The sequence below is a fragment of the Miniopterus schreibersii genome (assembly GCF_964146895.1).
Source record: "Miniopterus schreibersii genome assembly, chromosome: 1".
In the NCBI taxonomy this organism is placed as follows: Eukaryota; Metazoa; Chordata; class Mammalia; order Chiroptera; family Miniopteridae; genus Miniopterus; species Miniopterus schreibersii.
Window position 1 is genome coordinate 74,650,021 of NC_138101.1, and position 27,589 is coordinate 74,677,609.

The following is a 27,589-nucleotide window of genomic DNA, read 5'->3' on the forward strand; positions in this document are numbered from 1 at the left end:
TGATCCCTGGTCAGGGTGCGTGCAGCTGGCAACTGATCAATGTTTCTTTCTCACATCAATGTTTCTCTCCCACTCACTCTAAAAAAAATCCATAAAACATATCCAAAAAAAAAAAAAAAAAGAATGGGTTGCTCCCTCCCTCACTCTCCAGCTGTGACTTCAGGGGTGCCACTTATCTTCTGGAAATTCCTCCAAATGCAAACTGAGGGATTTGTATAGCTGAGTGTCCTCCGGTTCTGAGAGTTAATGAAGCATTGCTTTTATTATTTTAGGAAAGCATGGCCATCTGCCTTCACATCTCCTCTCTGGGAAGATGATAGAAGATGGAGAGAAGAAAGTGAGGCCCAGTGATCAAAGTTAGAAAAGTCCCATCTCCGGAAATTAGAATGTGCATAAATTAACAAAACACTTCCATCCCATTTTAAAACAGGACCATCATACACTGCTATAAACAGACTCTATAAGTACATACGACTGTTTTAAATATGCATTTGTCACAAAAGCTGTGACACAAAATGAACAAAAATTAATATGGACACAGATTTATTCTCAGTTCACACACGTGTCTGGAGGGAAGATTCACAGTAACTTAAGAAGTGGATGTCAGGTAAAAGTAGAACTTACTTAAAAAGTGGTGAGTTTGTAACCCAGAGACTAAGTTTGTGATCATGAGATTAGAGGTCTTATCACTTTCTTGCTTTAGAAGGAAGCTCAGTTTTTCTGAAAAGGCCAAGAATAGCGCATTACCAAAAATAAAACTGGCCTCAAATCCACTCTAAAAATCAGTGTAACAAATACACTAAAATGTTGAAAACTAGTTGGAGGTCTCCTTTGGCTGATGGGCCACACAGGTGGAATTACATGGCACAGTCACATATCTTTGTTCTGCTGGGAGAAGTGGGCACTTTTTTTGTTTCCCCTAGTGGTGGGAGTGGGGGGCCTCTTCTGGGGCAGAGATAGGTTTCAGGGCTCTCCCCATGCAGAGGTCTGGCCACTGTGGTCTTCCCATCAAGGGACAGCAGAGAGTTCCTTGTGAGCAGTCTGCCTGGACCACAGGACCTCAGCTCAGATACAGGAAGGGGAGGCCAAGGGACTGGGGGCGCCAAGCGCTTGGTCTTTAATTCAGCGCAGCTACTCTGTCATTACATCTTCTTTTTCTAAAAACCTTTTTTTAGAGTATTTTTTTAAATCCTCACCTGAGGATATGTTTTCATTGATTTTTAGAGAGAGGAAGGGAGAGAGAGAGAGAGACTGATGTGAGAGAGAATCATCTGTCGTTTGCCTCTTGTACATGCCCTGACCGGTAATTGAACCCACAACCTTTTGGTGTATAGGACGATGTTCCAAGCAACTGAGCCATCTGGCTAGGGCTGTCACTCCATCTCCTTGGTCAGTGCTTTTTTTCTCTTAGCATCTTCCATCTATAAAAGTTGATTCAGCCTTTCTGGCACTGATGCTTCAGGTACCTACTGGTGCAAGGGCTTAAAAGATGCACGTGCTCCTTCATTCATTAAATACAAATAAGTAGCCCTATGAGACATATGTATGGTGAGTTCAGTATGTAGGGATTATTTACCTTATTGTATTCATATTTTTTAAATTAAAAAGAAAAGTTCTCCAGCTTTATTGAGGTATAACTGACAAAAAATTTCATATATGTAAGGTGTACAACTTGATGTTTTGATCTATGTATATACATTGTTAGATTTTCAACATCATCAAACTAATTAATGAATCCATACCCTCACATACTTACCTTTATCTTTTGTGGTGAGAACACTTAAGATCTACTCTCAATGCTAGCTGTATCTCTATGATACCCAATGACAGAACCAGTTCTTGGGGGAACAAGTAGGGAATTAAACTATTAAGAGACATCTTTCTTTCTTTCTTTCTTTTATTCCATGTTTACATATCCACCTCTGTCATTAAGTCACAACATTTTATCAAAATATACAAACAGCACAGATACTTAAAAATGTATAGTTAGAATTCTAATTAAACAAGATCGACTGCTACAATTAGCATGCATGGGTCTTTTATCTTGAGTGATGCCTAAAGAGAGACTTATGAGTCATCAATTCATCAGTAATGGTATAAGGGACAGTTTTATTTTTCTCTTGAAAGAATTATACACTCATTTCTTTACTTGTTATAATAAATGTGAAGATGGTATTGGGTGAGTGACTGCCATTGTACTGATATCAACTGAGAATGGATGGATAGAAAGGTTTTATTGGCAGGAGTACCATGATTCTATCTTTGTTGAACTCTAAATTTAATATCTATGTTGACAAGATCACCAGAGTGGGTATTCTATTAAAACCTTCCATATCAGTGACATGAACTCTTCCCACTTTCCATTTTCCTCTTTCCTGTGAATTTCATGGTTAATCAGAATGATGGATTTATAAATCTCAAGTTACAAAGCTATGTTTATTGTGAAGGACTCCTATTCAGGGCTTCCTCCCCCCTACCATTCACACTTCCACAGATGTACACAGAAAAAAATGGGTTAGTGGTTACTTGTCTGCAGCTTAAATGAAACCCATTACTACACCAGGCAACATGCTGTTTCAGTCTTGAGATGCTTGCTCTCACTTTGTTCCTTGAGTCACCAAGTATTTCATTGATCAGCAGTTGGTGCACAAGTGAAGAGCCACCATTAGAGCAGAATTAAGTTTCCAAATTTTTCACAGTGTGAAGAACCATCTTTCAAGTAAATAACTATGGTTAGTCATGACCTAACTTCAAGAGTGGCTGTGAAAGATGACAAGAGAAACCAAAGGCATTGTCATTAGTGAAGATGAGTTGGTTTCTGCTACAGATGCAAAGTCAGTGAGGAGCTGAAAGGCCTCAGCCTTTATTGTTGAGTGTTTCTTTTCTTTCCCAAGTTGAAAAGGAACCCAAGGAGTATCACTCGAACCAGTTCACAGAGAGAAGGCAAATTCCTTCTGTGTCTAGAGTGGGGATTCAGGATATCAGCATCTCCATCCCAGGGTTAATGAAGGAAAAGTTTCTGAACATGTTCTGGTCCATACTGTTGATCAGTGCTCTGTCGGCGAATGACAGCCGGGGTTTCTCATTTAAGAATTCCTTGTCAAAATTGCTGCAGTCATATGGTGATTTCTTGATCAGAGTTTAAGGGGAGAAAAAAGGGAAGAAAATCAGCCACTGAATTAATTATCTGTACTTTTGTTATCGAGGCTATAATTTGTGTATGACAGCACTGGTGTTTGCAGACAAACTAAACTGAAGTAATACTTACAGATGATCATATGTGGTTTTTGTTGAACATCTCTAAAATCCTGACTCATCAATTTATCAATAGTATAATTAAATTCATATAAAAGAATTCCATAAACATTCAAATAGGATTTAATGTTTCTTGCTAATAGTTTATACATGAAGCAGAACTGGCAACCTTTGGAAAAGTGATGAGCCCCAATTCGACCTGTCCTTTTAGTCTGCAGGGAATAGTGGGTAGGTGGTGGGGCTGGGGGTGGGTTGTGGGGGTGGTGGGAGGTGAGAGTAGAAGGAAAGAGTTTTGCAGATTATATATTCCTGTTCTTTTATCAACTTCCTTCACTGCCACTGGTTCTCCCATCCACATTAATTTTATTACTAAACATCTTGGGCTGTCTTCCAAGACAACAAAGATTGGGACAAGCTCTCCTCAAGCCACCTGGTCCATTTGGTGCTCATGACAAAGAAAGAGAGAAAATGTAAAAACAAACACTTATTCATAAATTCTGTTCAGTATGGTGTACAATTCAGCTTTCTAAGATTCTCAAAAGTAACCCTTATGTTTGAAGCATAACTGAGAGTCAGTCTTCTCCCACCCTCAAGGGGACAGGCAGGCAGCTTGGGAGTAGAGGGAGAATGGCTGGAACCAGGTGGTACCCATCCCTGCTCCAGGGTGTCTCCTTACCACTTTAGGCCTGAACGGTGGGTCAATCTCTTTTCTTTCAAGCTCTTCCCAGTTGATCTCCTGAAACAATGGGTGCTGGCGGATGTTTCCCCTTACTCCCAGCCTCTTTTCAGGTTCCCTCACAAAGAGCTGAAAAGGAGCAGAAAGGGAGCAATTACTTCCCGAGGGATGCACCAATTAGCCTCAGATGGAGGTGGCATTTCTTAGTGTATGAGTCACATGAATTTGACTTCACAAAGATAAAGGCCTAGCTTTTTGGCACTTGCTTTTCTAACCTTATTTTTTTCACTTACCGTTAATAACTGTTGACTCAAGTCAACTGGTGGCAACACGCTCCCCCGAAACAAGCCTTTTGAATATTCTGGAGTCTGAGATTTTCCTTCCTTACTCCCTAGAAATGCTATTTTTTGAGTTGTATAGACCTGGTTTGAAATTAGCTTTACCCTGTGTTATTTACAGGACCTCTGGCAAGTTTTGTCACCTGTAAAGTGAGTGAAGTGTCTTCCTCACAGGGCCATTCTGAGGGTTAAATGAAATAACAATACACACACACATACACACACGTGCACTGCTTCCTGGTCTGTAAAATCCAACAACATAGAATAAGTGATCAATTTATTTATTGTTTGGCTGAGTGCCCATTAATCGAGTTTGATTTCTTACAAAGCTGTCTTTTTGGAATTACAGCCTCGTTATATTGGTATAATGTAACCTAGTCCCTAGTAAACTAAGCAGCTTTGGAGAAACGACTGATTATCTAGAATCACTCTTGAATTCTGCAAATCTGCTGGATGAGCAATCATTCAAATCCTCTTTCCTCATCTCTGACTTGTTACATAGATATTTTCCTCTTCTGTCCCTTCTCCTGTTACTTTCCCCCATGAAGTCAAAATGAACATTGGCCAGGACAGGAAAGAAACCTGGAAACTCTTCAAACTTAAACAAACACGTCAAGGGCATTAAGGAACAGGAGGGTCCAGACATGAAACTAGAAAAGTCATCGTTCCCCTGTGTGTCCGGAATTGTCATCCCCCTTTTACATCAGCTAGATGTTTATTTATAAAGTAATTGCTAGTTGGAGGGTGTCATAGGAGGCCCTGGGTCTTAGAGAGAACCCATGGTGAAATGCAGTATTTTCCATGAGGTTCTGGCAGAACCTGACCTCCATTCACACTTAAATTGCAGGTATCTCTTGTTTTTACCTCTTATAAGAATAGCCAGTCTGTGTTTTAAAACACTGCTTTACTTGTGTTACCTTCTATTTGAAAAGCTTCAAAGGCTCTACTCTATCAAAAATTTAAAAATAAAAATAAAATAAACAAAGTAGCAAAGTGGAGATTTCTTTCTTTATTTAAAATTAGGAGAGTCTTTTTAGCAATCTAAGTGAAATGCTCATGCAACCACTCCAGTGTGTGCAAGTGGTCAGTCATGGGCATGGTCCTACTTCCTCTCCCCTTGCCATGAGTTGGTCACTGAGGCCTCTCAATGGAAACTTGAGTTCCAAAGCATCTCATTAGAAAACCACTGCACAGTGGAAATAACATGAGACTCTCATCCTAAGAGGCTGACTACCCACATGGCCTTGGGCAAATTTTCTGAGTCTCAGTTTCCTTACCTGTAAAATGCAGGGTGAAGCAAGGGGATCTACACTTCTGTGAGTCCCAGTGTCCTCTGAGCCCCTGGGCAGGCGTTCCAGGCTCTCTGTAGCCAGATGCCAACACACATCCTTCGATTCCCATTGCAACCCTCTCTACTGTCTAGACAAGTCTACTCATGGAATATGCCACCTGCCTTTCCTACCTCTGACCTTTGCTAATGACACTTCCATCTTGCAAGGATACCTCCCCCCCATTCTGCTCCCATTTCCTTTTCCTCATCTTTAAATCCTGACCCACCTTTCAGGTTCATCTTACACCCCCTCTTCTTTGTGAAGCTTCTTTGATCACCTCTACTCACAGTGAGCTCTCCCTCCTTTTCAAGTCATATCCATTGTCATATGGTTAATTAGAGTCAGGCACTGGGCTAGATGCCTTAGCTACATCATCCTGATTTTGAAAACAGATTCTAACAGCAGATATTGTTATGTCAGTTGAGGAAACCGAGCTCACAATCACTAAGAAACTTGCTCACAGGTCCAGCCAGCGATAGAGCCTAAATTATAAACAGCCCCTTCCTATTTGTGGTATTGGATAGTCTGTGCTTCACAGAATGTCTTCCCTCTATTAGAGAATTAGCTATGCATATACATACACACATGCATACACACACATATATGACTATCCTTCTTACTAGAGTGAAAACTCTGGAGGGCAGATACCATTTATGTTTCTATTTCTTACAGAGTCTAGCACAGTGCCATACACAAAATAGATGGTCAATAAATGCTTGTTGAATAAGTGAGTAAGCTGTCTTTCCACTCTCTTTGCAGATTACATGTCTTCAGACCTCATCTTCTGTTAGCCTCTTATCTTCAGCATACAGAAAAGGCACAAAGTTCACAGTGCAATGTATTTTTCTGTAGACTCAATCACCAGTGTGAGTCACCAGGTGGAAAAGTAGATTGATTTTTTAGAAGCAGAGGGAATAAGTGACTTGCCCCATATCTCTTCCCTTGAAATGATCATAATAAATTATTGACCTCCACTTCTTAAGGAAATTTTGATGAAACAAGATTAGAGAGAAGATGTAAGTGCCTCAAGAAAAGGCCCAAAACTAGATCATGTTGTTATAATTAAATGCTTCAGTGAATTAAGTTAGAAGTAACTGCTGGAGGCCAAGTGTGTACCATACTAGGTTTTCCATTAGTTTTTTCTAGTAACGTGTGGCATTTGTACCAAGAGGATCATGACAAAAAGCCTGTTATATGTACCTGTGAAATTTTACAAAATATTTTAAAAGATAAAATGTATAATGAGAATATAATATGATCTCCAGTTTCGAGACTCAGAATTCTTTCTTGTTTTGCACACAAGGGTAAATTAGCATCTTTTCTGCCCTGCAGCAAATTACTCCCTCCCCCCTCCCTGTCCTGAAGATGACTGGTGACCTCACGGGAGTTCATTGGGTCTGTGTTAGAGAATTTGCATCGAGGGAATAAATGTTCATGTAGAAATTCTTGCTTTTGTTCATAAAAGCTGTCAAAAGGGTGGTTTACATTGATAGGAAATAGTACACTGCTTACATAAATGGCCAGGATGTAGCTAGAGTTTGTTTAAATTTATTCAACTGTCTCGGTAAGAAAGCGGTGCTGGGCTGCTGAGGAAGGCCCTCCCCGTGCTTAGCACCTGACACTGGAATCTTCTCTCTCTCTCTGTCCACTCCTCAGATATACTTTTCTATAAAAAGGAGAGGCATTTCTGTTTAAGATCATTAGTTTTCCATCATTTTTCCAAACAAATGGACAGGACATCCTGGATGAATAAATGGGGAAGAAAGAGGCATGTCTTTGGCAATAGTCCACTGTGCTGCAGTGTTCCAGCTGTAATTCTTTTTTGTTGTTGTTAATCCTTACCCGAGGATATTTTTCAATTGATTTTTAGAGAGAATAGAAGGGAGGGAGGGAGAGAAAGAGAGACAAAGACATTGATGTGAGAGAGACACATCGATTGTTTGCCTCCTGCATGTGCCCAGACCAGGGCTGGGGATTGAACCTGCAGCCCAGGTATGTGCCCTTGACCCTTTGGTGTACAGGCCAACACTCTAACCACTGAGCAACACCGGCCAGGGCACAGCTGTAGTTCTTGATGGAGTGCAGCCTCCTCTGATGTGCAGTTGCTCAGTGTGTTACACGCACCCATGTGCCATGGGGGCTAAAGGGGATAGTCTGGCACCTACACTGCTGGTGCAGCAGATGCCACTAAATGCTGCATTGTTCAGCTTTTCCAGAGGACCCATTGCTCCTGGGTTTCACAACATTAGGTATATTTCCCAAGAGGAAGTTTCTCAGAAATATTACCTTTGATTTTTGCAGAAAAAGGAGCTCAAGGATGTGGGGGCTGTTAGATAAAAGTTACAGAGAAAATGAGGAGCACAGATGAAACTAGAAGCAAGTTCTTACGGTCAGAATATTGCAAGATAGAAACTAATTTTTATCAGCCCAGTTGCTAAAATATGGGCAAGAGCTACATTTCATGGAGCAAGGACATGAAATTTTTATTAACTCATGTGGGAAAGAATAAACCCAAACTCTTCCACATGGATCTAAAACCTCTTGCACCAATGAGTCCTTTTTCTTCCCTTCCTTATCTTAATTGTCTTGGTTTCTGCTCCGTTTAACCACATTTATTTTCTATTCTAGCAACAAATCTTTTTCTTGCTGCTGTAACTCTGCAGAATATATATATATATTTTAAATTTGCTGATATTTAGCCTTAGATTTTGTTTCTAAACTTTTTATTTTGAAATGATTATAGTGTCTTAGTATGCTTGGGCTGCTATAACAAAATGCCATAGACTGGGTGGCTTAAACAACAGACATATATTTCTCACAGTTCTTGGGGCTGGAAGTTTAAGATCAAGGTATCAGCATAGTCAGTTTCTGGTGAGGTCTCTCTTCTTGGCTTGTAGATGTCCACCTTCTTGCTGTGTGATCACATGGCCTTTCCTTGGTGAATTCACTTGGAGGGAGAGATCACTTTTCCCCCTTTTATAAGGGCATCAATGCCATTATGGAGGTCCCACCCCATTATATCATCTATACCTAATTACCTACCAAAGGCCTTACCTCCTATAACCATCATATTGGGGGATTAGGGCTTCAACCTATGAATTGGGGGGGGGGGGGGCACATTCAGTCTACAAATATAGATTCATAGGGCATTAAAATATAAAAGAGATGTTCTGTGTACCCTTCACCTAGTTTCCCTTAATGCTTATATCTTACATGATTATAGCACAATCTCAAGACTAAGAAACTGGCATTGGTACAGTATGGTTCAGTGTGTCTAGTTCTATGTCATTTTATCACATGTGTAGATCTGAATAACTACCAAAACAAATGAGATAGAGAACTATTCCATCACCACAAAGATCTCCCTTGGGATATTCCTTTATAGTCAATGCCCTGCCTTCACTATCCCTAACCCCTGATAATAGTAACCTTATTTCCATCTCTATAATGCAATCCTTTCAAGAATGTTACATATATGGGCTCATGCAGTATGCAATCTTTTTTTAAATTTTTAAAATATATCTTTATTGATTTCAAAGAGAGGAAGGGAGAGGGAGAGAGAGAGAAACATCAATGATGAGTCATTGATCGGATGCAGCCCGAAACCCGGGCATGTGCCCTGGCCAGGAATTGAACCCTGATCTCCTGGATCCTAGGTCGATGCTTAACTGCTGAGCCACACCTGGCTGGGCAGTATGCAACCTTTTGAGATTGGCTTTTTTTAGTCAGCACAATGTCCTTGAGATTCATTCAAGTTGTTCAGTATATCAGTAATAGTTCATTCCTTTTTATTGCCGAGTAATATCCCATACACATGACTTTTCATCTTTTCTCCTCCAACTGGGAATAATCTTGTCCTCCTACCCAGTCTTTCATTCCTTTGAAACCATTGCTTTCAGCATCTTTCCAAGGACTTAACTTCTGCTTAACTCCACCTGGCCCCAGTTACTCCTTCCTTCCCCTTACTCCTTGCCAAGAGCTCTCCCAGGTCCCAAAGTGGAGATGGGTTTGGGAAGCACAGCTGTTCAGCTTTATGCAACATCCACAGGTGAAGGTGGATTACAACTGTAGCTCCAGGGCCTCCAGACAGCCCACAGGCTTTTTCCTTGGTTCCGTTTTCTGGTGGGTTTTGTTGGCTCAGGCTTTCTCAGTGCAGCCCTCATGCTGTGGATTAAGCTGAATCCACTCAAAACTCATAACTTGAAGCCCTAACTACCAGTGTGAGTGTACTTGGGAGTAAGAAAGTAACTGAAGTTAAATGAGGTCATAAGGGTGGGGCCTACTCCAGTAGGATTAGCGTTCTTGTAAGAAAAGAAAGCTCTGCTTTGTCAAGACACAGCAAGAAGGAAACCTGCAAGCCAGACAGAAAGCCTTCACTAGAGACCAACCCCTCTGGACCTTGTTCTTGGACTTGCAGCCCCCAGAACTGTGAGTAAATAATTTTTTGTTGTTTAAGCTGCCTGGTCTATGGTATTTTGTTACATCAGCCAAGCCAACTAATGTACCTCTTGTTAAGTACTTCAGAAGCTGAGTGTAAAATAAATGTAGCAACTGTAATAATGTTTGGACTTGGCTTTATGCGAAGAAAATTGTTTACATTATAATCTTGCTCTTATTTTTACTATCATTTTTAAAATTTTAATTTTATTGATTTCAGAGAGAGGAAGGGAGAGGGAGAGAAAGACAGAAACATCAATGATGAGAGAGTCATCACTGATGGGCTGCCTCCTGCACACCTCCTGCTGGGGATTGAGCCTGCAACCCAGGCTTGTGCCCTGACTGGGAATCGAACCCAGATCTCCTCGACCCTAGATCGATGCCCAACCGCTGAGCCATGCAAGCAGGCTACTATCTTTTTCAATTGGTTAATTTTGAAATCAGCTTTCAGTTACATGTGTTTTGTTCACTCATTAAAAGTGAATTTAATTGGTTGGTTGGGGAGCTTTCTAAGTTCATTGCTGTTTGGATCACAGTCAGAAAAAGTGAAAGCTGAGTTGACTGGCTTAGACTTTTAAACACCACCAGCCTTGGAGGGAAGTGGGGGTGGGGAGTATTTTATGGGGGCTTTGTCAGCACTTCAGATTCCCCATCTTGTTTCCTCAGGGGAGCCCCAGAGTGGCCTCAACATTTCAAATACCCTAGGCAAGCTATCCATTGTATGAGAGAGGTAGAAGTGTTTGCCCTTTAAATTTAATTCCTGGTAGTTCCTCATGAGGAAAAAAGTAGACTAGTGAAAAAAGATAGGCCTGGTAATCGTTTTCTAAGTTTACATTTAAAATTCACTGATAGCTTCTAATGTTAAAGGACCTTATCCTATTTCCCTTTGCAATATAAGAAGAGCAAGACTAAAAACTATTTCCCTAAATGATTTTTTTTTTAGCTAGTTGAGATCTGAGATGCCAGAAATCAAAACACTGTTTTGTTCAAAACACCTGTATTTTTGGTCTACTTCTTTTAGATTTGTTAGCCTCTGATCCAGAGAGTTGCTGGGATGGCTCAGTAAATGTAGGTGGTGATTATTATTACCTGTAATCAGCATGTTGTATTGCCATGATTTATTTTCAGTATTTACAACTTGTTACAGTAATATACTGTAGATGGTATCTTGCATCCTCAAAAAAGGTAAACTGGGACTCTGCATAAAGTCCCAATCTTTAATGATGGCTCCCAGGTGCTGCTCCTGTCTCCATATTGGTTTGTCCTGTGAGCTCCTGGTTCATGGCTAGTGATTCTCAGAGTCAAGTTCACATCTGTAGCATTGTACATTGACTCCTGAGTTGTTGATGAATTCTGGAGATTGCTGCTAAGATGGTGACAACCTGTACTCTTTGAGTTTTAGGGTGAAAACTGTATCAGATTTCCAGGGGACACAGGAAAGGGATGTGGCAGGGAGCTGGTCTGCCTAGGAAACACTGCTCAGCAGGCAATGAGCAGGGGAAGTCCCAGTGGGATGGAGTGCAGCTGAATTAGGATTTGGTACAGGAGCCGGGCTGGGGAATGCATTGAACAGCCTGCATCTCAAGGGCTTCAGCCAAAAATGTCTCCAGTGGTAGGGATTTCCCAGACCCTAATAGGATGCATCACCAAAGTCTTGGCTTTAACAACCTACCAAATTGAAAAAGCATGAAGCCACCCAGCCGTATAAGAACAGTTTTTTTCTCCTTATTTTTTCTCCTCCACCCTCTCCCTGCTTTTAAGCTGATACGGTCTGAAACAGAAACTCCAGAGCAGGAGAGGAAGTGAACAAAGACACACAGTATGACCACACTCCCTTCTCCGAAGGTGAGTGCTGCCAGGCAGGAACTTGGGCAGAGGAGAGGGAGCAGGAGTCTTTGCTTTAGAGTTAATAGTGATGTGATGACTTATGCCTTGGGCTGAACAGTTTTAATTTCTCATTTGAGGTGGTGTTTTATGACTTAACAGTAACAAGTGGTTTGTCTTTTAACCTAAGAATGAGCAGAAAAGTCATGCATCCTGTCTGAGTTTTCAACCAGGGGCAAGGGAAGATGAGCTGGACTGAATAGATTTAATAGAGACTATGGGGAAACAAAAGTTGAGTTTTAAGCCACAAATTGTGCTTGTTCAATGGACTAATTACATCTCAAAGTGAGGGCATCCAAAAGTCATTGGAAGTGGTTCCTGGACATTTCTTTTGTAAATTATGCACATGAGGGTTTATTGCTACCTAATGTCCATCACATTGGTGCCTCAGTTAAGCAGAGACGGTGAGCATTCCATTTAAATTCGGTTCCATACAATTATTGTTTCCTCTACCATGTATAAATCCGAGTTTAGAAGTGAATGGGAATACTGATCAGAAAACCTAATACTAACCTGAAGAAGTCTCCATGACTTCATTTCTTACCTTCACTAAAAGGTCCTTAGCCTCCTTCTCAAGCCATCGTGGGTAAAAGGGGTTGTCCATGCGGATGGAGTGGAACAGCTCTTCTTCATCTTGCCCGTGGAAAGGTGACTGACCAATTAGCATTTCATAGAGGAGGACGCCAAAGGACCACCAGTCAACAGAATGGTTGTATTTCTGACCCAGCAGGATCTGCGTGACCAAAAGGCGGAGATGTAATGAATAAAAGTGAGGTTGATGAGTGAACACCTTGCATGGCTTTTTCAAGGCTGCTCGGTAAATAACTGATGGTGATGATAGTAGTATGTAGTTTGAACAAAGATCACGGTGAAAACGGTATCTTTTGAGATACTAATGGTTGGATTCAAATGAGTGGGCTAAAATTGAGCAAACATTTTTGAGTTTCAATTTCTACTTTTCCTCTGGCCTTGAGAGAAACAACTGAACTCTGAGTGTCATTAGCTTTCATTTCCCATCTGTGATGTGAGGGCTTAGGCAGTCGATTCAGACCTAAGAAAGCTGGTATCTACCCCAGCTCTCCAGTGCCTCTGAGGCAACTCTCTAAATCCATATGTTTTACTTCTACTCTCCTGAGTTTCTGCATAAAGTTTCTGTAGGTAATCAAGCATCCAGAGAGGTCATCTGAACAAGTCCATTCCTTAGTTCCTAACTAGTCATGGTTTACAACTAAGAGAGTCAAATCTTGTGACTATGCCGGGAGACAGACTAGGATACCAACCTGTTCAAATATTGGATCTGGAAGCGCTATGTATACCTTGACAGCTGTGCTTTGAGTAGATCTGGTCTGGTCTGTTCTTAAGGGAAGTAGATTAAAAGTCTGGAATCCCACCTAATTTTAAAAAAGATTTCTACCCTTTTACCAATCTACTTTCTCTCAGAAAAGGCTTTGTACTCGGGCCTTTCAGCAACTTCCTTTTAAATGTTGGAACATAGAGAGTGCACATGTTACTTTGCTCAATGCTTTTCATCCCCATAGACCATGCTGGAACCTTCTCTAAAACAGTAGGGTCCATCAGTGGATGAATAGATAATTACAGTGTGGTTTACATATACAGTAGAATGTTATTCAGCCTTAAAAGGGAAAGAAATCCTGAAACATGATACAACATGGGAAACCTGAGGACATTGTGATAAGTGAAATAAGCCAGTAACAAAAAGACAAATATTGCACGGTTCCACTTACATAAGGTACTTAGAGTAGTCAACATCAGAGAGACCGAAAATGAAATGATGGTTTCTAGGGGCTGGAGGAAATGGGATGTTGTTGTTTAATAGGTATAAAGTGTCAGATGTGCAAGATGAAAAAGTTCTGGAGATAAGTTGCACAACAATGTGAATGTACTTAACACTACTGATTATACTCTTAAAAATGGTTAAGCTCCTATCTTTTATGGTATGTATATTTTACAATTAAAATCAGCACACAGCCCTGGCTCAGTTGGTTGGGTATCATCCCATGCACCAAAAGGTTGTTGGTTTGATTCCTGGTCAGGGTACATGCCCAGGTTGCAGGCTTGATCCCTAGTAGTGGGTGTGCAGGAGGAGCTGTCACATCGACGCTCCTCTCTCCATCTCCCTTCCTCTCTTTCTAAAAATCAAGAAACTGTTCTTTAAAAAAAATCAGTACATAGTAGGAGCACAATTTTAAATGGAGTAGAGAAAATCCTGTCTTTCATGACTGCTGCTGCCAGGATGGTTTTGGGGAAGCTGCTTTATCACCCAAAACAAAATGGAGAAGGGATACTAGTACAGAAATAGTAAGTTTACAAAGCAAAACTGGGACCCTCTTGGGATGGCCATCCTTTCCACGCTGCAATTTAAGGCTTAGCTCACCTGTGAGCCACACACAAACACACCGAGGTCATTTTACTGTAGCATTCCTTATTTGAAATGGAACATCCCCCTTTGTAAATGGGCCTTTGGAATGAACGGTAGAATTGTAGTACAGATGGGTTTAGGAAAGGAAAATGACACTACAGCTCTAGACACTTCGGTATTTTCTAGGAAAGCTGCATGTCTTGATGCCGGTGAACTTTTTGATGCAGAGAGTAATGTGCATAGTGTCCATCTCCCACCCCTACCTGACCTCAAGCCTGTCCTTGGGAAATGAGGCAACTTGGAGTGAGCCTCAGACATACTGTGAAATTTTCTCTAACATAAGGCTTATTAAACAAACAACAACAAGACAGCTGTGAAGGCCAAACAGAATGCTGCAGGTTCTACTTCTGGCTTAGTCCCTTACCGAGTAGTTTGTCACTGGGTTGTTGTGAGGCTCCAGTGAAAAGTAGGAAAGACAAAGTACTTTGTCATATGGAAATGACGATATGCTGTATGATAAATATCTGCCTTGATGAACTGGTACCTGGCCCGTGTGGCTCAGCACACCCAAGGGTCATGGGTTCCATTCCCTGTCAAGGGCATGTATCTGGGTTGCAGGTTTGAACCCCCGCTCCCATTGGGGCACGTGGGGGAGGCAACCAATTGACATAGATGCCTCTCTCCCTCTCTCTCTCCCTCTCCTTACCTCCCTTCCACTCGCTCTCAAAGTCAATGGGAAAAAAAATCCTTGGGTGAAGATTAACAAAAAGATCAAGTTGCAAACAGAATTTTGCAATCTCTGCTGACTTCCAGTATAAAACGCTATCCACTAGCCTTAGCTCAATATTTAAATGCTAAAGTTCACTTTAAAGTTTAGAAAAAGTAAATGTTGCTGTAAGGAATAATCTAAAAGTAGACCCGGGGAGAATGATAAAGAAAATGAAGGCGTGCACACATGCACAATCAGTTCAGGTAAATTTGACTTTAGTGGGGCCTGGTTCACACGCAATTCCCAGGGTCTGCCACGAGGGGGAGCCCCAAGCAACCAGAAACCCCTGGAGCATCACATCTTTGTAAACAACCTTATTTGGCAGGAAAAATGAAAAGAAATTTGGAGGACAGGAGACAGCTGTGGTGGAAATTAAGTCATCTAAGGCTTGGTGATGTTAACGGAGAATTTCAATCTTAAGTTAGGGAGAAAAAATGTAGATTCGTCCTCAATTACATACTGTTAAAACAGAATGCCCGCAAATGCTTGCTGATATGTGTTAGGGTTTTCCATACAGGGTATGTTTTATTTATAAGTGCCTCGGAGGTAGGCCCTGTTATCACCAACAAAGGAAGTGATTGGACTGAGGGAGGTTACATGTCTTACTTGAGGTCACCTAGTTAGTGTGTTGAAAACTATGTTCTGAAGCCTGGTCTTTCGGTTATTTACTCTTGTTTTAATGAAGCACAAATATGTTTGTGCTATTAATAACTATAATAAAATTTAGTTATTTAAAACTATTACATCCTCAGTTCAACCTGATTATATTTATTTCTATGCATGTTTTATAACACATAAGCTATATTGGCAAAAGTGTATGATTCAAGATGTACTGTCAGTTGGATGGTGATGGAGAGGAAAACCAGGTATCGCTGGGGTCCAGACAAAAGATGCCCAGGGCCTGGAGTGGGGTACCAACAGTAAGGACTGGGAAGGAATTGGAGAAGTATGGGGGATTGAAGCAAAGGGATTCATTCTGAGGGCTGGGAAGGAATCAAGGGACATTCTTAATTCAGTCACAAGATTGGGGAGGGGAGAATAGACTGAGAAGTCCCCGAGGCCTAAATTTAGAAGGTCTTAGTGCCTGGATTTGGGAAGGGTAAGAAAGAAGGAGGGAACTTGGATGAGTCCTAGCGTCCTGGCTGGGTGACTGGATGGATGGATGTGTGTGGCAATTAGCCAAGAAAGGAGAAGGCCAGGTGGGGGTGGGGCAAGTTCAACAGAGAAAGGAGTTTGGGACCTATTTTGTTTGAATGGCCTGTGACAGTTAATTGGAAATTTCAAACAGGAACAGGGATGTATGGGTCCCGAGCAAGAAGTAGTTTGGCCCAGCCATACTGATGTTGGAGTTAAAACTATGATCACAAATACAGTTGCTCCTGGAGAATATACAGTAGGAAGAAAAGAGGAACCAATAATGGAATCAGGTGAGACGAGAGAAAGAGACTGAAGTTACACAGACAGAAGTCGCCGAAGCCAGGTCTGGAAGATGTAGAGGAAAGAAGGATCCAAGGAGAGGAAGTAGCGTAAGGCATTTGTAGACAGGAAAGTTAAAAGTGGTAATTTCTTTTTGACCGGAGGCCAATTTTGCATTTAAACAAGGTTAAGTCAAAATCAAATACCACATCAGCACAGGGAAAAGCCACATGTTTCTTAGAGTCGGGATGCCTCGGTTCCTTTGGCAATGACAGGGATTTGCTCTAAATTTGTTTTACCCAGGAAATCAGAGGTCCGACACTGTCTATCAAACAACCATCACCACACACTTGTTAATATGGTTGTTCATTCATCCCAAAGGTTATTTATTATCACCTAATGTGCCAAGCACTGAACTTGGTCCTTGGATAGACAAGTGATTAAGATCACACTAATCTACATGTGACAAAATAGTGTAGAACTATACACACCAATATCAATTTCTTGTACCAATATCAATTTCTTGCTTTTGACTGTACCACAGTTATACCAGATGTAACCATTGGTGCAAACTGGTGAAGGGTATATATGGGTGACGTTTCTGTACTATTTTTGCAACATCTTGTGAATCTGTAATTATTTCAAAGTAAGAAGTTACTGAAAAGAGAAGACACAGCCCCTGACTTTAGAGCAATCAGCCAGCAGTGCAGGGAGATCCAAAGATAAAATAGCAGTGATGGTAAGTGTTACGCAATGGGAACGGCTGCACCGTAGGGGGAAACTGATCGCCCCGGGGTGGCAGCTGGCGCGACTCCATAACAAGGAGCGAGGAGGGAAGGGTTGGATGGATGGATGCCTTCGGAGCAAATGCGGTTTTTCTGGGGGCTTAGAATGTTTTTGCTGTTGTTGTTGTTTTTAACTTTGCAGTAACATGTGACATAAGTATTGTCCTCATTTCCCAGAAGAGGGAACACATCAGTGCACGCCAGCAATCTCTCCATGCTCACACAGTGGCAGCTTAGAAACCACACTGTAGGCTTTTCTGGTCTCAGAATGATGCCTCTGGACTTACTCAGGCAGTTGCTTACGATCCTGCTCAGGGCCCACCTGGTTCTTCCCATTGTTTTCTCTGGTGGGTCTGAGCAGAGTGAAGGTATTTTAAGGCTGGGGGTGGGGAGGAACCATGACTGAAAGGACCTGCTGTGCCATTCAAGTGTTGGAGAGATGATCTAATTAAGCATGAGTACCATTCCCCATAAAATAATAACAGCAGCCCCTATGTGTGGCCGTAATTATGCAATACTCAGAAAAACAAATTCAAATCCTGAACCAAAATACTTAAAATGTTCTGATTTTCAGGGAGGGTGGAGCAGTGGTGCTCAGCCCGGGGCATGCTGGGCTGGGAAGGGGCGCTGCACAGCCATCCCTACCTCCGGGGCGATGTAGTCAGGGGTCCCGCAGAAAGTGGTTGTCTTGGCATCTCCTAACATGTTCTCCTTGCACATTCCAAAGTCCGCTATTTTGATATGTCCATCTTTGTCTAACAGGATATTATCTAGCTTCAGGTCCCTGGAAAACAGAAGCAAAGCAAAACCTCGCTTTAATAATTACAAGTTTGTTAAACTAGGATTGCCATGTGAGGGGTGGTCTCATCACTCTAAACAGGGCAGCCCTCCCCTGGCTGCACCTCTGGAAGGAGAGAGATCACCGGGGGCGGATTGTCAGCAACTCCGTGAGCACCAGGGCTCAGTACGAACCATCCCTGAGGGAAGCGTCTGGACTGGATTACACAGAGCTGCTGACGTCAACAGTCCATGTGGGCCATCGCTTAACCCTTATTGACGACCTCAGGTCAGGATTGTGAACATTCCCCAGAAGAGCACATGATCCTACTCTCCTGGATCCTTTTAGTTGTCTTGCGTCTTCCCTTTATGTCAGGTTTTCAACTGTCCCCTCTCACTGCTTCGCTGTGCTGGCCTCCAGCAGGTCAGCCAGTCTCCTGCCTAGCTCCTTTCTTATTTTAAGTTTACTTTTTCCTCTTAATCTTCAGTGAGTCAGAAACCAGTCAAGTAAGCTTTTGAGGGTTGGTATGTTAAATAAGTGTCAACTATGTTTTGAGGAAAGAAGTAAGGAGATTGAAGTACAGTGGCTTTCACCTAAGAAGGATGTGAAATGATGGTGTACAGTGGAGAAATTTTGGACATCGGCTCACAAAAGAGGCTACAGGGCTGTTCTGTGCACTTCTACAAGGTGTAACCTTATAGGTTTCCATCGGTGCGTCTGAGTGTTGGGGGAGAGCTCCCCTCCTCCCCTCTCCCCTCCTCCCCCACCCAAAAGGAGACCATTCGATCAACATTTCTAGGTGTCCCAAAGCAAATACAGGCAAAAACGAGATGCGGGAGACGGAATTGAGAAAGCAGCAAGATGTCAAAGAGAAAGAAAGCAGAGTACTGGAAGGAATGAGAACAATGGAGGAGAGAAGAGAAATAGTCAGGACCAGAATAAAGAACAAAATAAGATCAGAACCTTATTGCTCTTGAGACTGGAATTTCTTACTCGGTTGCTATTAAATCATCATCCATGTTATCAGCATGGGCAGGAAGCCTGGGTGTGAAACTTTCTGCCCCAAAAACACCCTGGGCATTTCATGGCACTAAGCACAGTGATTACATTAACCAGGCCAGGAAACACAGCGAGTGCAGTATTTGTCTCAGAGGTAAAATTTACCTGTAGACAATGCCTTTGGAATGAAGGAACTGCAGACCAAGAATGATTTCAGCAGCATAGAACCTGAGGGAAGGAAAGTCAGGGTTCACCATGAATACGTCAGCAGAACAAAACCAAACCCACATTTTATCCAGGGAGTGCCCTGTGCAGTCCTCTGCTGAATGTGCACATGCAGCTTTGTGTTTTGTGTGCACACACATCATTTTGTGTGTGCACACCATTTCAAAAGGAAGCTGTCGTCCCTGAGAGAATGAAGCAGAGCTGGTACCCTAAGTTAGTCCTACCTGCAGCAGGTGCTCATTCTAATATTTTAAAGGACAGTGCTCAAACTATCACTTTTTTTTCCTAATAAAACATACACAAACATTAAACGTAATAGTATAGTAGAATAGGAAAGTAATTTTCCCTTTTATTTTAAACTCTGCTTGGAGCCCTTAGACCTGTATGCAGGGTCATTCCCAATAGAACTGACTTGTTCCTGTGCAAGAAATAGAGCCTGAAGAGGGAGGAAAGGGGATGAAAGATGGGAGGTGACACGGGGCTCTCCATCTTCAGGGACAGAGAGGAGATGAATCTGAATGTAGCCGTGGGACTAAAGCTAGGGATAGGGGAGAACTTCCTGGAAGAGAGGTTTGCTGACCTCAGGGAGGAATGCAAACACCTCCCCCGGCGGGGGGGCAGTGAGGGCAAACAGGACAGCACCCATCTGACGGCTCGCATGCTTACAGGGCGGGCAGGGAGCTGGACTGAGTGCATCCTCTCCAATGTGGAAAATGCCTGATGGTTTCTCTGCTGTGGATACCCCACACAGTTATCTCTGGGCAGTGTTCGGATGGCTCCTGGAGGCCACAAGATCAGCAGTGTGTGACTCACTGGATCTCACAAAACAGCCATCGCAGCAAGGTTTCTGCAGGAGCTGGGGAACAGGGCCATCTTTCAACTCAGCTCACACTCAGCCACTCAAAGCACTGAAGGGCGAGTGAGAGAGGATTGAAGAAATAAAGCCAGTCTGTACCCAGCACTTTTAAATGGACCTGGTGGCATTTTTTTTTTTAACGTCACTGTGGTTTTACCACCCAGGAAAGAGGGCCCACGGGGCTGGGGATGAAGAGTGACAGGGGGCCCTCAGCTGCAGTCCCACCAGCAGCCTGTTCAACTTTGCTGGCGTTCAGTGTTGCCCAAGAAGGTGAAGGTTTATTCTCAGACTAAGTGCCCCTCCCGGTTTCCTAATTCTCATGCCCGGGAGCCACATGCTTTATGGCTCACGTTGACCTTTCCATGAAAGGCCTGGGCTGAAGCTCCATCCCGTGACCGCCTTTAAGATCTGTGCTCCATTCGACTGCTTTCTTTACAAAGGGCAAACATTTTTTCCATGCTCATATCATTTAGAAGCCTGAGGCATTGGGGCATCTCCTTGAAGAACTAAATTGTTGATTTCAAAAACAGAGAAATTAGATAAAACTGAGAAGAACGTAAGCTTCAAACTAGGGACACGGTTGCCTCGTGTGACATATTCTCGGGGTTACCTTGTCCTGGGAGTTAGCCGTGCTGGGTGAGGAAACGAAAATGCCACAGGGAAAGAGAGAGTATTCTGTGGGCACTGAGGGGACATAGAAACTGCTAAGAGCAATGGAAAACCCCAAGCCCTTTAGAGGGCTCTTACGTGGCTCTGGAAAGGTCAAACTTGTGGCAGCTCTGGATGTGGTACATCAAGTCTCCTCCGTTGAGAAATTCCATCACAAAGAAGAGGTTTTCCTGGGGAAAAACAAAAACAGCCCCAATCTTTAGCTTTCGTAAAAAAAAAGACACAAGCATTACTTTTTTCCTTTAATCCGCATCTGAGGATATTTTTTCCATTGCTTTTTGCAGAGAGTGGAAGGGAGAGAGAAAGAAACATCGATGTGAGTGAGACACATCGATCCGGCTCAAGCTGCAACCAAGGCCAAGGATCAAGCCTGCAATCTAGGTACATGCCCTTGGCCGGAATTGAACCCTGGACCCTCCAATCTGAGGGCTGATGCTCTAACCACTGAGCAAACCTGGCCAAGGCATAAGCAGTACTTTTTAAATGGATGTAGATGATTCACAGGAACCAATTTTGTCGTCAGATCACTTATAAAAAGATAAAAAACCATTTAGCTGATCTGTAGCGTTTCTGAACCCCCAGAAACCTGGGAGCCTGTAGAATGCTTGCTGGGATGCTTGTATGCTAGGACTCAGCAGACAAAGCACAGTACGATGCAGGGTCCCACTGGACGGGCCTGCCTGACTGGGATGGTGTTGGGACCTTACTGGGTGCTGATTGTGTACCTGTGAAATTGACAGTGTATAGGAGAGTAAACACAAATGGGGGCCCTGACTCCAGGGTGAGACACAGTCCTGCCTTCAGGGAGCTTACAATCAAGTACAGCCTTAATTCTCTCCACTGTAGGTTTTGCTTGTGACAAGCCACAGCTTAAGGGTGTGTTGCCCCTAAAGGAGGACTCCATGTGTGTTTTTAGAGCTGGGGCCCTTTAGTGGCAGCCATCAGCTGAGATCTTCAGGGTGTGGTCAGAGTTTTAGAGGTGGTTACGATTCCAGTAAGCCTGAGCACCTCCCACTATGTGAGACAATATGTCCTCAATAAGTAAATTCATAGCACTTTGCCCTGATTTTTTAGAATCCCCATGAACCACAGAATTAGTAATCCGTAAAGTGTGGACACATGTGGCGTGTCTGTGCATAAATTTGCACCTGAAAACCTCACCTGGGTGATTTTTTAACAGAATTAACCTTTAAGTTTTGATGTGAAACTAACTGTGGCCTCGAGGCATACCAGGTCACTGTAGAAACAGCGTTCTGGTCTGACAAGTGACATACATTGCCTGTTACACATTCCGCAGAGCTGGGGAAACCCAGTATTGTGGCAATTATCTCAATAATTCAAGTAAAGGTAAGCACCATCCTGCTTTTTCCAAAGTTGACTTTAGATAGGAAGTCTCTGGAGCCCACTCTTTCTCTTGCAAGCAGGCCTAAATTCTCTGCTGACATAAATCCAAGTATTGGTATTTCAAACATACTTTGAGATTGATCATTTGCCTCATCAGCACACATCTGCTTTCTCATTAGCACACCTTCCCTTGAGCTCTTGTTGCCATTAAGTACTAGATGAACAGCTTCTAACCTTCGCTTTTTTACCCCAAACTGTGATCACCTGTACACACACAGTGGAGGGATCTCCTAAGTATTCAGGAGAGTAAAAGGCATAAAAGCTTAAAGTGAGACCATTTATAACAGTGTTCAGATGAAAGATTCTCTTTGTTATGATGTTTACAAATTCCTATAAAGTCTGAAATTTCAGAATTTACTAATTGTCAGTTTGGACTTAGAGAAAGTGGGGGAAGGCAGCTCAAGGCAAAAGGTCAACCTCACTTGTGCACGCCCCGGGCACAGCAGTCCCATCAGTGCTCAGGTCTAAATCAGGCTCTCTTACCCATGGTGGGGGTTGAGGGGCCAAACTTGTGCAGTGAAAGAGAGTCTAAGAAATCATGGGGCTCGGTCAGTTTACTTTCATGGGCATTCCAAGAAGAGCACACTGATGTAGTGATTATTAATTAAGTAGTAATGGAAATTTATAGCATGTTGGATGCCACACCTAATCCTACTAAAAGACATTATGGCTCTACACTAAGCCTTCCAAAACAATCTGTTCCAGTTCTCATCTTTATATTAAGCTGGGGACACTGAAAAAAGCCCATTGGTTGTCTTTGGTTATTTATGATGGCATTTGCTTCAGTTTAAGCCTTTGGTTTGGGTGAATACTGGCTAAACCATAGGCTTTGTAGAGGGGTATAAGGGCAGTCCATGCCTGGAAGTCCAGCTTGGGTGGGCAGGATGGGGAAACTTGTTCTTCCTCTAGAGGGTGCTGTTTTGAGGATCTTCGCCCTTGTCTAGAGGGCTCTGATAGCTGTTTGGAAGTCACAGGAATCCACTCATCAATGGGACTGTTAGCATAAATGAATGTACATACAAACTACGCAGCCCTGGGGTTTGGGTTTTGAATATTGCATTTTGAAGGATGGATAAACCTTTCCAAAGCTGAATCCCAAATCCCAGTCATAAAAAGTAAATATGAAAAGAATAGCCTTAAACTTTCATAAATGCCTGGAAAGGGAGTTCTCAGAGCTGAAGGTGACCTGCCACTGGCCAGGAACCCTGCAGGTCACTATCAAAAAGAAACGTTTGCCCACTGGAGAAACTCTGGATCAGGTAGGGTAGAACCAAACCCAGAAGAACTGGAACTCAGGGTAGTTGATAAGATCGTGGTCTTTGCCCTTACTCAGACCCGAATTCAGAGCTTGGAGAAGTTACGCAGTCTCTCCTGAGCCTCATATTCTTCATTTGTGAAATGGAGAGGATAATGTTCCCACCTCACAGGGTGTCCTTGAGTATTACCTGAGCTGATACATGTGGAAAGCGAGCTCAGGGGTGGCACTCAGCATGCACATGATATCTGGTAGCTGTTGTAATTATAGGAAACAATTTAAAAGCCAGTCAAAAAATAAAAACAAGCCCATCCGATGTGGCTCAGAGGTTGAGCATAGGCCTATGGTCCAGGTGATCACAGTTCAGTTCCAGGTCAGGGCACATATCTGGGTTGCAGGCTCGATCCCCAGTAGGGGGTGTGCAGGAGGCAGTCGATCAATGACTCTCTCATCATTGATATTTCTCTCCCTTTCCCTTCCTCTCTATCGGAAATCAATAAAAAAATAAATAAAAATAAAAGTGAAAAGAAAAACATACAGCAGCTCCTTCCCAGAGAAAGAAACTGCACAGTCCTGTGGCTCTTGAAACAGAGAGGAAAACAGGGACATGGATCTCCACCAGTCTGTTCTTTCTGTTCAGATCCTGAGCTGAGAGAAAATGCAAAGCAGGCTGGCGAGGGAAACCTGGTCTCCTGGGCTGTGACCCACATCTCACTAGTGTAGACCTCTCTCTTTTAGACCTAGTTAATACTTTAACTGATGCAAATGATTCTTTTGGGGAGTGAAAGTTGACATTGTGATGGTGTTGGGGGATGGGATGCTCCAAATCTGCCCTACACTTAGAATTTGTGAGCAATGCTGGCACAGCATGTGTGGAGTGGAAATTCTCTCTGATCTCTCACTAACTAGCCTGTGGCCAGGTAAATCACACCAGCCCTGAGCCTCAGTCTCAATCTCTGAAAAATGAGAAGTATCGGCGAGATCCTTGGCTTCATTTCCCTTTAGTAACACAAAAGACTCCCTGATTTTCAGTTTACTTTTCACATTTATTTTCCCCCCCATTTTTCTTGGGGGGGAGAGATGAAATTAATAAACTAGGACTATTGAGCACATTATAATACTTATGGAGTATTTCCCAAATGAGAAAATAAGTATTGGTAAGATGTTATGCTTGCAAAATTCTTAAGGGAAATCTTTGTCTAGAAACAATGCATATTTGAAGCAAAATGAAAGAAATATTGATGAGTCTTCCCTTTGAACCTTCCTCAAAAGAGGTAAGGATTATGGCTGGGCTCATGGCCCATCATAACAGCCCAGAGGAGGTCATAAAATAGAGGTCAGAGGGTCTCCTCCCATTTAAGTAGTCTTCTGGTTATGCTAATAGAACTCAGCTATTGGTTGGGGGCAAATTTCTCTGTGTCCCAAGGGTTCTGACTGCTTTAACATCTGAATTAATCCTGCCATGGGCCAGGGGCTGAAAAGCAGGAAGGGTTAGAATAGACTCTGATTTAGCACCGTGTTGAGTAGACAAGAATGGCAGGAGAATGACTTTTTGATTGGTCTTTGTATTTTGTATCTTGCCTGTCTTATTCTTTTAGAAAGAATGCCAGCAGGCCTGCTGGGAGAAGGGTATTATCTCTGATTTTGAAAAAGAATTAAAACACTAGATTAGAACACAACCTTTAGGATCCTGGCCCCAGTTCAAGCATCCAGTGAGTTTTTTCACTTTGTCTACCTAGTGGCTCCTTGGAAAAGTGAAATTTATTTATTTCTTTTAATATGACTGTATTGATTTCAGAGAGAGGGGGAGAGAGAGAGAAACATCAATGATGAGAGTCATTGATCGGCTGCCTCCTGCATGCCCCCAACTGGGGATCCAGCCCGCAACCTGGGAATGTTCCCTGACTGGGAAGCAAACTGTGATCTCCTGATTCATAGGTTGATGCTCAAAGGCTGAGCCACACTGACTAGGCAGAAAAGTGAATTTTAAAACAGGAAGGTTGCCTTACTTAGCCAGTTTCCTGCAGGAGGAAACGCATGGGATTCTTATAGCCTCTGTTGTCAACTCAGATGGACTGATATATAAAGTGAGTGTTCCTATAAGACTTCATGTTCATACCACTCATGGTCTTCAGAGTGACTTCTATAAGTGATCTTCCTTCATCCACTGATCTTATTAATGAAACAATAACACACTGATCATATTTCCATCCTGTTGGTGAAGTTTTAGTTGGGATTTGACAGTACAGTTACATTAGGGCCGCTGGGAGAAGTGAGTCATTGAATAATGCTGAAGAGCCTCTGGCTAACAAGAAAGCATTGGGTATATCACTCAATAACATTTATTTATCCATCAGCTGTCCAGTTTATAAATATACCTACGCATGCATGCCACTCTCTATGCCAGATCATAAATACAAGAGCGACAGTTTTGCTGTGATTTTCTGACAGCTGAAGGCAATAATTGATACTGATATTCTATAGATAAATAGGTATTCAAAGCTCTGTGGTGATATTTTTGGGAGCTTTTAAAAATGATATTATTGTAGTCTTGCAAAATCATTTATATATATTTATATATAAATAAAATAATTTCTCTATATAAAGTCATATATATGTATATGTGTGTGTATGTGTGTGTGTGTGTGTGTATATATATATATATATATATATAGAGAGAGAGAGAGAGAGAGAGAGAGAGAGAGAGAGAGAGAACCTTCAAGAGCTCAAAATAGCCTAGTGTTTTTGCAAACAATTCTGTGTACAAAGTACTAAATTTTCCAGTTTCCATTTGGTTGGAAAAAAACCTGCATAGCTGGTTCTCCTATGTTCTTATAAAAATATGAGGTCACTTACCATAGGGGGACTTTAAATTCCTTTGTATTCATCTTCTTTGTGAAATATCTACCTGAAATTTCACTGTAAAAGTGATTTATACTGGTAAAATGAAGAAAGGGAGGTAATCACTGTATACAAGATTAGGATATTTAAATAGTTTGCTAATCTAAGAACTGGAAAAAAATCAATTTTCAGATAACATATGTGCTAATTTCAGTGGTTTTCAAAGCCAAATCTTTTAAATAATTCTGATCTATATTTAACCAAGACATTGCCTTGGATTTTCTACCTTTGTGACTCTCAATGTTTTTACTTACACAGTTGATGCGCTGAGTCTGATCTAGTGTCAGAAGTAGAGGTGGGGACCCCTTCATCAAGATTTACATCTTTACTTCTACTTACTGTTCCCCCCAAAACAAGGCTTTAGTTGAGACTTACAACTTGTAGGGGCTGCCTTTTTGACATCCTTAGCAATGTGGTCATGAGGACATGGAGGGGTTTCCTGTCTCAAAATAGACCACAGAGCTGGGATCAGGGCTGCCCAAGTTGTGTGTTTGGAAGGAACACCCAGGAGGGGGTGGAGCTGGCACTTGGCCAGCACACCTGGTGGGCACACTGGATGCTGGGCTCACCCAAAGGTCCCACTGGTACACTTACATACCTATGGTAGTTTGTCACACCAGCACTCAGTTTCTTAGGTATATTTGTAGTTTAGAAGGCTGGAGCAATTCTGAACCTGGAAGACTTTTTCTTTCTTCTATAGTAAGCTATAAATTAAAACATCCTACAAAAACATGTTTTTTGCCTTTTTTGTAAGGAATATACCATTAAAAAAACAACAGATGATCACATATGTACTTTTTATATTTAAATGTAGACTGTGTGTGTGAGAAAGAGATAGAGAAATGGCTTTGTAGACCAGCAAACTCATTCATTAGGGCCTGTTTATATTTCTACTGTAAACTCTCATTAGTAAAATTCCCTGCCTTCAATAGATTCATTAGTACATATCAGAAGTAATGTGCCCAAGTTTCTAGAGGTTTATACCTTGCAACAAGAACTCAGGCTCGAGTTGTATTTACTGGCTTAATTGTCCCACGGGGTCTCCTTGTGTTAACGAACAAATTATTTTCCCTCATAACAGAAATACAAACAGGACTGCATTTCCTGAATTTTAAAACTGTTTCCCTGATATGATTAGGTCGCTAATGAGAGTCAAGATAGCAGTTAGGACTATGGACTTTGCCACCAAGCTGCCCAGAGTTTGAATCCTCGCTCCCCTACCTCATAGCTG

At 42.2% G+C, this 27,589-nt stretch overlaps 1 protein-coding gene across 4 annotated transcripts in view; it reads right to left on the reverse strand.

Annotated features, from left to right (window-relative positions):
* Nucleotides 1-1,602: 1,602 nt before the first annotated feature.
* The window catches only part of PRKCQ (protein kinase C theta), a 118,272-nt gene continuing 92,285 nt past the window's right edge, over nucleotides 1,603-27,589 (reverse strand). For 3 of the 4 annotated variants that reach the window (XM_081141544.1, XM_081141547.1, XM_081141546.1), the window contains 6 exons: nucleotides 20,877-20,968; nucleotides 19,214-19,276; nucleotides 17,917-18,055; nucleotides 12,466-12,654; nucleotides 3,932-4,060; nucleotides 1,903-3,129 (listed from right to left, as the gene is read on the reverse strand). In XM_081141544.1, coding sequence (XP_080997670.1) covers nucleotides 2,974-3,129; nucleotides 3,932-4,060; nucleotides 12,466-12,654; nucleotides 17,917-18,055; nucleotides 19,214-19,276; nucleotides 20,877-20,968 — 768 coding nt within the window. In that variant the 3' untranslated portion in view covers nucleotides 1,903-2,973. Of the gene's footprint in view, nucleotides 3,130-3,931; nucleotides 4,061-12,465; nucleotides 12,655-17,916; nucleotides 18,056-19,213; nucleotides 19,277-20,876; nucleotides 20,969-27,589 lie in introns of all 4 variants that reach the window. The other variant, XM_081141545.1, reaches the window with a different exon arrangement.